This window comes from Equus quagga, chromosome 9, assembly GCF_021613505.1.
Source record: "Equus quagga isolate Etosha38 chromosome 9, UCLA_HA_Equagga_1.0, whole genome shotgun sequence".
NCBI lineage: Eukaryota > Metazoa > Chordata > Mammalia > Perissodactyla > Equidae > Equus > Equus quagga.
In genome coordinates, this window is record NC_060275.1 from 112,108,497 (window position 1) to 112,121,165 (window position 12,669).

Genomic DNA, 12,669 nt, shown 5'->3' on the forward strand with positions numbered 1-12,669 from the left:
CCTGGTGAAACCATTTCAGGGAGAAGTGATCTAAAAATGCTGTCTTACAAAGGCCATCCTTCTAGTATAGAATAATACCAATATGCCTCTCACCACTTTTTCCCTAGCGGGAAATTAGTTCTTCCTCCTTCTCAGGGATCTTGTCAGAAACGAGAGTTGGCCACTCCAGGACAGAATCTATAACACTTTACATAAAAATGTTGTCAATATTTGCCCAGTTATATTATCGAAGGAACTGAGGAATTTTGTTTATATTTTAAGATCAGCAAATGCCAAAAATACTAATTTGAATTGAATAACCTTTCTCAGTGTTACGTTAAAATGCTGGAGGATGCTATTTAAATACTTTGCACAGAACTTTTTAGATATCAAAAAAGCATTTATGTTCAGTGGCATTTTAGCATTAGGCCTATTTTATTTTAATTCCTAAAAAAAAAAAAATAGTCCATCTATATTATACATCAAGCCTCTCCTTCACAGACCTGGGTTTTGTTCCAGCTTCTCCAATTACTGCCCATGTGGCTGTGGACAACCTCTCTGAGCCTCAGTTTTCTCATCTGTAAAACAGAATGAAGTGTAACAGTGAAAGATGTTGTGGAAATGAAATGAGAATACGTGTGTGAGTTACAGTGTGGGTGTGGAGGTTCATTCTCTTACTGCCCAAGGAAAGTTGTCTGCCCCCTACAAGAGATGCCACTAGTCAAGAGGCAAGGTGAGAGGAGAGAAAGGACTTTTTATTACAGCTTGCTAGTAAGAGGGAAGATGGCTGACTAATGTCCAAAAGAACCACCTTATAGAACAAAGACTACAGGCCCGTCATATAGGAGGCTGGTCTCCAGGTGGGGCAGGCAGCTTTTCCTGATAGTCTTTTGTTTTACTGGATGTGCATCAGAGACCGGAGCAACGCCCTGTACCCTGATCTTTCAGTTGTCATTGATGATGGCTATCAGCATAGATTCTCTGCCTTGGGGGTCACAACATTCCTAAGGAACTCAAAAGAACAGAGTTATCAACTTAAAGTAGCTGGGAGGGGCCATAAAATCTACAGAGCATGTCTGGGCTGGTTAATCAGAGGTCATCCAAAGTTACCATACCCAAAGAAATATGGTTTTTTTCCTACAATATGGCTTCCCCTATGTCAACCTTGTGTTGAGCTGGTATCAGTTCTATTCAAATTCTCCTGCAGGCTCTGTCCAGGGCCACAGATCTGCCATGTGGCTGCCCCTAGCAGTCAGCAAAGAGTGCTACCCTCCCCACCCAAACTCAGAGCATAATTCTCAAGATCAGCACCATCAAATATGCAAATTATTTGACTGCACCAGGGTGGAGCCCAGCAATCTACATGAACACCCCCTCCAGGTGTTTCTGATGCTAGCCAAAATGTGACAGCCATTGCACTAGCTAGATCATTCTCTCTTTCCATCACCCTTCCCCACAGTTTCCGAACTCACTTCCTCCAGCATCCCTCTAACAGTCTATATTGCCCGTGAGTCAGTCACTGCAGAAATTCTCTCCTGGAACCAAAGCCTAATCATGGTAGGAGAGGAACAACACACTCTCAGGTGGTGAAGTAACTAAAAATATCCCAAAGATTCATCTTCGACTAGGATTATCTCATGTCTTTCGTATATCTGGAAGATCTATTTCCCCGCTGTGCATTCCATTACAAGAGGCCCTTTCTGTTGGGGTTAGGTCATCATGTGCCAGCACAGGAAAGATCTTGGGCAATTCCTGCATATAAACAGTGCCATAGGCATCACGGTGGCTGAATTTTCACAGAAACCCATATGTTCTTAGAAGAAATTTCTAGAAGTTTACTTTTGGCTGAGCCAAAGTAGGTATATTTTTGAAGCAGGTGAATTAGACCCCTAGAATATTTTGGTAAGTTGGAAGCTCTGTCTTTGAAAATTGTTTCAAACTTCTCAAAGAAGAAGAATTCTTTGAATCAAAGAGCTTCCGATTCCCTCGTCAATTGTAAAGAAAGTAAACTTTGACGACTTTCTGAAAGTCTCCCATTCTTGGCAGTCACGGGACCCTCCCAGATGATGTGTTCGGAATTCTGCGTTCTCCACTTCTGGAGTTACGTTAACAGATCTCTGTGATTTACCCAGTGCTAGGATGCATTTGTGGAAGCCATCCCTACTCAATAAAACTATATTCTTGGTAAACAATCTGAAAAGGCGAGCAAGCGTTTTCTTTAAAACCACGAGAGGAGGTGGGTATGGAAAAACGTTCTTCTGGTGACCACGGTGCAGCTTCCTGACGGGTCCTTTTGCTTTGCAGGAATGTTAGTTCGGCCGGAGAGGAGGCCCGCAGGAGGATGCGGGAATGTGACGGGCTCACCGATGCGCTGCTCTACGTGATCCAGTCTGCGCTGGGGAGCAGTGAGATCGATAGCAAGGTTTGTTGTATTTGCCTAGATTAAGCATCTTAGAGAATAAAGACTCCCAAGGGACTAAACAGTGGCTAAGGATGATGGAGAGCTAATACGATGTTTAATACTTTCACTCTGCAGTCTATCTTGGTCTCCTTGTATGAATCCAGCATTTTCTAGACAGGGCTTCTAATCTTGGCCTAGAGCTGGACACCTGAGTCTTGATTGGTAATGAGTAAAAATTTAGATTTTTAAGTTACTCAAACCACAGGTGTTCCAGATAAGTGTATAAACTTTGGCATATCACATTACCCACAAGCTTCTAGTTTTATTTTATGAAATCTACTTTCAGAAGAAAAAGAAATGCTAAAACTACCTGAGATTTGAATAATCCTATATTTTTACAAGTTAGCTTCTCAACAACTGCTAATTGTATCACATGTCATTTTAAAAATGCCCGATGAAGTCGAAATAAATGTTGTCCAAATGCTAACTACATGAGGCTGTCAACGCGCCAGTCGTCAGTGTCTGTTCAGTGTTTTAGTTCACAGACCAAAATAGAATCGGGTGGGCTTTTCCAGTGTTTGACCTATTTTGTTTTGTCTTAATTTGTCTTTTGATTAATTTTGATTCACTCTAAATGTAAATTCGTAATTTCATAATATCTGGATATAAATGCGGGCTTTACTGATGCTTTTAAAATAATACATGTGATAAACATGATACCTTAATAAGAGTTTCTCAAGAGCTACATTATTGACCTTTTGGGCCAATTAATTCTTTGTTGTGGGAACCATCCTGTGCCTTGCAGGATGTTAAGCAGCATCCCTGGCCTTTACTCACTAGATGCCAGTAACTTCCTTACCCCCACCCCCGGCCACTAGTTATTACAAACAGAAATGTCTCCAGACCTTGCCAAATTTGCTCTCACAGCGAGCAAAATTGGCCCTGGTTGTGGACCACAATGTTAATCCCATAGTTTTCAGCATGGACTCTTCATCAGAATGGCCTTTGGAGCTCTTAATAAATACACGTGCTTAGACCCCATCATCGTCCTCTGAATCTGCATGTCTAACTCCACTCTCTGATTTTTGCAGCTTTAAAAATTCGTTGGGTGAGTTGATGTGCATCTTAGATTGAGAGCCCACCTTGGTAGATACAGCCTTGAAATGGACTCTGATCGGGAATATGGTGTAATCTAATTTAGTTGTAAAGTCAGATAAAGAACAAATGAATGATTTTATCCATTTAGTTACTAATTGGCAAGGGCAGTGATTTAGCATGGTGCTTCTCAACCTTGACCACACATGAGAGTGACTGAGAAATTGAGAAAATTGTTGCCTGAGGCCTACTCCCTAGGGTTGTGGATCCATGGTATCTTCTGGGACTCCAGCCCGTTGAGTACTGGTTGCCTCCAGTTATGAACACTGTTTGTCACCTTATCACTGTCACTCAGTTAAGTTTGTATCCATTCATTTACTGTGGTGTTACCAATTTCAAAGATGGAATATGATGTAATCAAGATTTAATCATCATTTCTTGTAAACACCCTTAACAACCATTTTAGACCTTTTAATGTCATTGACAAGAAAATTACATCCCTAAAGAAGTGACCAGTCAAAATGTCTTCAGTATTTACAGATGCCTGTTAATGTAATAGACACATGATTTTTTCAAAGAGCTGCCGAAGGTAATTCACTGAAGCCACGATGCCCAGGATCTTAATATTCAGAGCAATAAAGACTAAGGCATAGGGACACTAAGACTCTACTGTAATGGATACCAGAAGAGCTTTCATGCTGTCTGGGCCTTGTAGTTGAAAATAAAATAAATAAACAGCCTCTTGCCTTGGCCAAGTGCCCATGGCACCCTCTTGGTGGGTAAGGCAGCCTCAGGAGTGGGGTCCCAAACCAGAGTGCTGCCAGGCACCCACATATTTTTGGTGATGTGTCAGATGACTACACTCCTCAAACTCTTGGGAGACCTTGGGGATCCTCTCTTTTAGTTTTCCTCAAATGAGGAAATTGGAATAATTGGGCCTGTTTAGGGCCAGAATCAGAAGACTCAGATATTCCTGATGGAGTAGAAGACACTGACATTGGCATCAGGACATGCCAGTGGATGTGCCAGTTCCACTTCCTGCTGACTAGTGGAACCCACCCGAGCGACCTCAGCTTTGTGACACGGAGGCTCATCGTAGCTGATGATAAGATCAGATGCGGTAAATTACTCGGCAGGGCTTTGCTGGCCAGAATGTGCTATTGAGTTTTAACATAGTGTTATTGTCCTGTGATCTTCTACTCAGCCCTCTGCTCAACCACTTCAACTTTCACCGTGACAAATGAGAAGGAAAAAAAAAATGAGTACATGTTCTCTTTAAAACCAGCAAAGTTAATGCGTAAAAGAGCCTGGATTCCATGCAAGCTCTCAGCTCCGCTGCTATAATTGGGACAGTTTGTTGAAGGGGCAACATATGGTAGAGCAGTCCACGGGCCACCTCCAAATTAGCCCTTTCTAATAGAAAATAAGGAATCGAAATGACCCTGACAACCAAGAAGAAGTGCTAAAAGCTCTGTTGACAGCAACGGATGTGGAAAGCAAAACCAGCAGCTGCCACACTCCTGCTGGTATCCCAAAGATGGGCAGTGGCTGTCTTTCTTTTTTTTTTTTCTTTTCTTTTTTCTACCCCCTTGAGAGAAAAGTGCTTAAATTGGTCACCCTCCCAAACCAAGCTTAAGGAGAGAGATGAGTTCAATCCCTGGGACCTCCCTCACCCCACCCTTCCCCCTACACCTCCTCTCCCTCCTCCCCACTCTCCTCATCCCCACTTTCTCTCTCTCTGTCCAGCTTCTCCCCAGATCATCTCCCAGCTACAGGTGGATTATAAAGTGTTTCTCTAAACTGCAGATTTATGCCCCAGTAGTCATTTGTTCAGCAGAGGCTCGGAGATGCCCCCGGGGAAGACGAACAGCAGGATGAGAAAGAAGTTTATTCTCCCAAGTCTTTGATGTAAGAAAAATCAGTTTGAGATGATTTAAAAATCGTTCTGACTTATGCCATAACATTTCCCTTTCAGGGAGAGACTTTTCTCCCTTTCATGCCTCATCTTGTGTTTACCTGCTTTCATGCGGTTCCTTTTTTGATGCTGAGAGGAGGCTTGAAATAGAAAATCAAGTTGACTCAAAGCCTGTGGGATTAGCAGCCCATGAAACCTTGAAAAGCTGACAAGAAAGGTCTGGAATAGCAAAGGCTCCGGAGATATATATATCCTGAAAACTGGTTTTCCTAGTTGATTTTCATGCCCCCACTAGTCAAGTGAAAGATATGCTGCCTTTTACTGGATTCCAGTCATAGGTTGGGGAGCAGTGCAGGATTGGTACCCTGGCAGCCCCTGCCCCTTCCAGTCCCAGCCTAGGACTAGAGAGAGGTGGCAAAATCTGGTGTGAATTAACTACAGCTTCGGATCTCGTTTCCTTCATCGGTAAAATGAAACGGCGTTCCCTGCCTTGAACGATGGCTGTCACACACTAGGTGCCTGAAAAACAATAGACAAGCTGGCATGCTTTTAAAAATAAAACTTAACTCTGTTCAGTTTTTTTCCATCATTGCTTTGTTCTTTTGTAAAATTGGGTATTTTTTTTCCTCTTCTCACAGTTCCACAAATCCAGAACAAAGGTCAAAAGGTTGATGCAATGGATTGAATGTTTATGTCCCCCCAGAATTTCATTTGTGAAACCTGATCTGCAATGCGATGATGTTTGGAGGTGGGGCCTTTGGGAGGAAGCACAGAGAGATGGAGCACTTTGCGCACACCAAGGTCACACAGCTCATCACATGGCAGAGCCAGGACTCGAACCCAGACTGACTGGCTCTAGGTCACATGCTCTGGACTGCCAGGCAGTGCTGGCTCTGCCGTTGTTCATGATATGAACCCTTGTATAGCACTTACCATGTGCCAGGCACTCTTCTCAGTACTTAGATACTGTGTTAGTTTCCTGTTCCTGCTGTAACAAATTGCCACAAACATGATGGCTTAAAACAACACAAATTTATTATCTTACCATTTTAGAGGTCAGGAGTCCAAATTGGGTCTTATTGGGCTAAAATCCAAGTGTCAACAAGGCTTCATCCCTTTCTGAAGGCTCTAAGGAAGAATCCATTTCCTTGCCTTTCCTAGCTTCTAGAGCCTTCCTACGTTCCTTGACTTGTGGCCCCTTCCTCTGTCTCTTAAGCCACTGATGATGGGTCGTGTCCTTCTCACATGGCTTCTCACACGGCTTCTCACATGGCTTCCCACTTTCATTTATAGGATGCTCATGATTACATGGGCCCATGTTGGTAATCCAGGATAATCTCCCCATCTGAAGGTCAGCTGATTAGCGACCTTAATTCTATCTGAAACCTCCGTTCCTCCTGCCTATCGCATTCACAGGTTCCAGAGATTAAAATCTGGATATCATTGGGGGGTTTTATTCTGCCTACCACACACATTCTCTACCTCCCCTAATCCACACAGGAAGCTAAAACACGTATACTATTATGACCATCTTGCAGACGAGGATATTGAGCCACAGAGATGTTGGGTGCATTGTTCAAGTCTCACAGCCAGTAGTCAGAGACCGAGGGTTCTATAGGCATCCCGCTCTGTACCGTGTGTCCTTAACCACTGTTTAACCCCCATGCTAAGAAAACAGGAGTGCCAGCCATCTCAAAGAAAATCAGTAACATGAACACATTTATGGCCCCAGGTGACCACAGCACCTGGCTTGCCTAGGACACCCCTGGTTTGCACCTCTTGCCCCATTTTACCCCCAGAAAGTGCCTTGGTGGATGGCCACTATTAATGTCCCCCTCCCAGAGCTGACAGAAATCTGATTATTTGTGTTCTTGGTGATTCTGAGCCCCAGGCCCCAGGTGAGAGTTGTCTGTAAGTGGATGACATCTGGGACTTCTTGTGGTTATAGCTTCTTGTCCACTCCCAAGTGAATTTCAATCAACACTGACAGCTGTTTATAGAAGTAACTATTGTTGATCAGTCATTTCCTTAGGGGCAGAAGTGGTCTGAAGACCTTTCCAAGCTTCTCTAAATTCTCTCCACTGTGGCTGCCAAGGGAGCCTTTACGAGCCAACAGCTGAACGCATCCAGAGAGAAACATGTATGTGGAGATTGATGGCTTTTCTGGGTGGAGGAGTGCTGCGTAGTTTTTATTCATTCCTCCTATTTCCTTTTTTTTGTTTTTTTGGGTTCTCCAGACCGTTGAAAACTGTGTGTGCATTTTAAGGAACCTCTCCTACCGGCTGGCAGCAGAAACGTCTCAGGGACAGCACATGGGCACGGATGAGCTCGACGGGCTGCTCTGTGGTGAGGCCAATGGCAAAGACACGGAGAGTTCCGGGTGCTGGGGCAAGAAAAAGAAGAAAAAGAAATCCCAAGATCAGGTGATGCGGGCCACTCGCAGCTGCATGCAATTATCCCCTTCCCTAATTACAATATTAATGTCTCCTCTGTATATATAGGTACAGGGCTCTGCATTTTCAACGTGCAGTAAAATCACTAACACGTCTGCACAGTTTCCTGCGGGAATTACACAGCTGAGACGGTGGAACATTAAGTGATCCCCCCAACCCCCCACCCCGTTCCTGTAGCTGAGCCAAGTTAGGAAATTTCAAAAAGAGAAAGAGCCGCTCGAGTCTCAGGCGAGCTCTAAGGTACCAGCTCGTAGAGGTGAGTCAGAACCGGGTGCTGATTCTTCAGTGTGTCGATTCACTCATTTATGGAGGTCCTTGTCGGGACCAGGTCGGGTGCTTTGCGGGGGGTACGGATGCACAGGATACGTGTGGTCTAAGGAGGGAAGCTAAGGAGAGTTGCACAAAAATCCAGCACGTATTTTATGGCGTGTTTTGAAACGTTTGGATATGCCATCTTGCACTTATTGTTGGAGATAGGGATAGCGGTCTGAGATTGACAGCCCTTCCAACAGAATGACATTAGACGCTTGGCCTTGGGGGATAATTCCGATGAATTCAGAAAGCTGTCCAGCTGGGGAGGCCTCTTCAACATGGAAGGGCCTTTACTTCGAGCAGCTGTATGTAGGTTACCCTGCAGGGAAGTCATCAGAACAGCCTCCACCCCTCTCCCTGGGAACCTCTGGGAGGCAGAGCCCCTCACCCACCGGGCCCCCAGGTAAGGGAGGAGGGTGAAGAAGTGCCCATCCTGTGGCCAGCTGGAAACCCTGCCACTGAGGTTTCCCCATCTCCCATGGACACTGTGTTCATGCCTCCAACCTTCCCCTGGACACTGTGCTCATGGGTCTAGGCTTCCCCTGGACACTGTGCTCATGGGTCTAATCTTCCCCTGGACGTATCTCCAGCTGCTGAGGGTCATACAGACCCAAGATCTGACTGTCCTCAGGAAGAGGGACAGAACCCACAAAACTCTCTCTTGCCAGGTTTTTAATTCAAAATACGAATGCAGAATTATCTGTTTAGTTCACAGGACATTATTTTCTAAACTATGTTAGAAATAGCTTTACTTCGGGTAAGGGTTAAAGGAACTATTTTATTTAGAGTAAGGATTAATGAGAATGCATTCTTAAATACAATTCCTAAATTTAACTTGAATGCGTCGGTGTTAGCGTTTTTGTAGGTTCTGGTTCTCCATCTGTCCGTGGCCCCTGAGGGCTGCTCCAGGTACTTCTACAACTTTTACATCAGTCTGTTCCAGCTTAAACACACCTACAATTTAGGAGATCCGTGCTCATGGCCTTTTTGATGGTGACCTTCTGCTCTGAGAGCTAGATTCCCGGCCCTGCGTTTTCTCCTGTCATGAGTCAGCACTCTGAGCCTTCCGTCCTGTCCCTGAATTGAGTAGCCTCTTAAGAAGATTGAGCTGTGGTTCTTAATTCAGCCACTTAAAATCCTCCCACCGGGGACATGCAACAGTCAGGCAGCAGGTATTCATGGAACCTACTGTGTGCCAGGCATTATACTAAGTGATGTCAGATAACTCAGTTTTCCTCCCCAGTACTTAAGGAGGCCAGATCATTGTGGGTTCTGCACATTTTCAATATCAAATAAATTAAACGTGGCTTAACAAAGGTATAATGGGTTCTCCTCATGGTTTCCTTTTGCAATGTTATATACTGTGGGGCCCGGTCCCTACGCTGCTTCATCCTGAGAAATGAGCCAGCGTAATAAAGGTTGAAAAGAACAGCTTCTGGGCAGGAATGCAGTGCTTCCCTGTCTGCCCAGTGATCATAATCCCCTGTCTCACCTCCTGCCTAAGGACTCAGAACCTACTGCATGGGCCCCAGGCAACTTTGGAAGGCAGATTTGGAAAATGCCTTTATGCAGCATTAGCTTGGCTAAAAAAACTTTAAACTGAGATTGAATTCACTCTGATTTCAAGGTTTTCTCTCCAATCTGTTGCTCAGATTCTGAAGCACATCCTTCTGATGGCCCCTGTGCCTGTCACTGGTGTCTAATTTTTTTTTCTTTTTTCTGCTGGGAAAGATTTGCTCTTTCCTAGCAAACAGAGCTAACATCTGTTGCCAATCTTCCTCTCTCTCTTTATTTTTTTCCTCCCCAAAGCCCCAGGACATAGTTGTTTATTCTAGTTGCTAAGTCCTCCTAGTTCTTTTATGTGAGCCACCACCACAGCACAGCTGCTGACAAACAACAGTGTGGTTCTGTGCTCCGGAACCAAACCCAGGCTGCTGAAGCAGAGGGCACCAAACTTTAACTGCTACGCCATTGGGGCTGGCTCACTGGTGTTTCATTTTGTAAGATTCTGCTCCAAACCCTTTCTTCAGCTCTGCCAAGGTGCACTCACATGGCTTGATGTCTTTCAAGAGCCAGGTGAGGTTATGAGTTGATTGGGTCCAAGAAGTGAGGGGTCAGAAGAGAACATTCATGGACTTCAGCTCAAAATATAGCTCATCTTTCAAGGTGTTAGCTGCCTCCGTGAAAGTTTATGGGGAGAGGTTTTCCAGACTTAGAACACTGGACTTAGAATCATATTTTATGACTTCAATGAGCTCTTTTCTAAGTTGAGTAAGATGACATGATTATAGCATTTTATGATTTCTGCCAAAGTCTAAATGAAAATTTGTATGGCTCGTTTGTCCTATTTTGTTTACAATAGTATTTAAGGGGAAAAGAAAGGATTTCTTTGACAAAATTTTACTAAAATTACCATAAGTTAAAATACAGTTGAATATTGTTATTTATAAAGAAGCTTCAAAGTTACGATTTTAACCAAATGATAGGTTTTTTAAATAGTGTTTTATCTGGGGGCCCGCTTGGTGGTGCAGCAGTTAAGTTTGCACATTCTGCTTCAGTGGCCCAGGGTTCACTGATTCGGATCCCAGGTGTGGACCTACACACTGCTCATCAAGCCATGCTATGGAAGGCGTCTCACATATAAAATAGAGGAAGATGGGCATGGATGTTAGCTCAGGGCCAGTCTTCCTCAGCAAAAAGAGGAGGATTGGCAGTAGACGTTAGCTCAGGGCTAATCTTCCTCAAAAAAAGAAAAGAAAAGATATTTTATCTGGGCTCTAATATAATACAAAAATATTTTGAAGTGCCAGAAAATTCACTATCAAGTATATGGAGGATATAAACAGATAACAGTTATGCTTGTTTGAAGCATGGCTGTTTAGTATTTTTTGTCAAGTTCAAAATATTTGAAAAGCCAAAAGTAAAAATTGTCCTTCATTTGAAGGCTGATGGAAGGGAGGCAAAGCTGAAAGGCCTGGAGGCAGGAAGGCGAGCCAAGGTGCAATTTAAGATGAAATGCAGAAGGAGAGGAATAGGAAGGCACCATCAAATCCAGGGGGCCTCCTGGCATGGCGGCCAGTCCCAGAGAGAGAACTGAGTGAAGATGGCGCCACCTGCTGGGAAAGATGGGCATCTGAGCCAGCCCATCCCTGGGGTCTCAGCAGAGCAAAAGGGCTTCTTCACCCTGAGGATTTCCTCAAGTGCTTTGCATTTGGAGAAGGAAGGCCACCCCTCCAAGGAGTCTAAAGGAATTAAAGGCCTCAATTAAAGGCCTCAAGTGATAGGAGGAGTCAAGGTCCTACTGTAAGCAGGTGGCAGCAAGGTGAGAAATGTTCCTAGACCTCTCCAGGACAAAGCATCCCAATCTTTGCTAACACCAGAACTGCAGGTTACCTTCAAAGGCTTCAAACTGATTTAACTCACCTAGAAGCTTCCAGAGAGTTCTAGGTTTACAGCTTTAAAAATTATCAGATATCATCCATCCCCTGGAATCTCTGTTCTCATAAAGTCAGGTTTTTAAAGAAGATACAGTGATTAGAGAAAATATATAATACAAAGTGAAGTGAAGAAAGAAATATAAAACAAGTGTGTATACAGATATAGACATTATGTAGATAAAACCTGGCTGGTTTTTTAAAATATGTGTCATATGCAAACATAAAATATAGGCAGGTACAAAAACATATGTTTCCAGAAAAAATGTGGTAATATCAAAGACAGAAGATGATGGATTTTTTTGTACTTACGTATTGACAAATTTTCTAGAAGGGACCTACATTTGTAATCTTTTCAAATGCCATTTAAAAAATAATATTCAGGGGCCGGCCCGGTGGCATAGTGGTTAAGTTCACGTCCTCTGCTTCAGTGGCCTGGGGGTTGCAGGTTCAGATCCCACACCTGCACACTGCTTATCAAGCCACACTCTCGTGGCATCCCATGTACAAAGTGGAGGAGGATTGCCACCAATGTTAGCTCAGGGACAATCTTCCTCAGCAAAAAATAAATAAAAATAATAATATTCAAAAGGCACTAAGTCAATTATGCTTATAAAAATCTATGTGTTTTTTTTTCTCTTAAATGTAAGATGCCTGTGAACATAAGGGGCTATGTAAAATAAAAAGTTGTCGAACTCACAGCAGATACTTCCCAGGACAAAGGAACCAGTGACTTTATCAGGAAGCAAAAGAGATGACAATCTTAACGGTTGACTGATTGCCTCTTTGCGGAGTTAGCTGGGTTCTGTGGCTCTGTTCTATAGTCTACGGAAGCTCCTTAGATCTGTCACATCTCCTCGCTGGGATGCTCCCTCCTTCTCATGGCCCAAGGGGGCTCTTCACATCCACAGTCCAGGAGCAGAGATGGGCAAAGAAGACAGGTGGGGTGGGGAGTGCCCTTTCCTTTGGAGCCCACCTGAAAGTCATAGACATCGGTGTTGCTCACACCCCTTTGCTCTGTGTGGTCCCATTAGCCCTCCAGCTGCAAGGGAGGCTGGGAAGTGCAGTGTTTTTGTTGGG

The 12,669-nt window shown here is 44.0% G+C and overlaps 1 protein-coding gene across 4 annotated transcripts in view; it reads left to right on the forward strand.

The window, feature by feature from the left end:
* The window catches only part of CTNND2 (catenin delta 2), an 881,420-nt gene that overhangs the window by 743,211 nt on the left and 125,540 nt on the right, over positions 1–12,669 (forward strand). For all 4 annotated transcript variants that reach the window (XM_046672368.1, XM_046672371.1, XM_046672369.1 and 1 more), the window contains exons 13-14: positions 2,284–2,401; positions 7,628–7,813. In XM_046672368.1, coding sequence (XP_046528324.1) covers positions 2,284–2,401; positions 7,628–7,813 — 304 coding nt within the window. The remainder of the gene's footprint in view (positions 1–2,283; positions 2,402–7,627; positions 7,814–12,669) is intronic.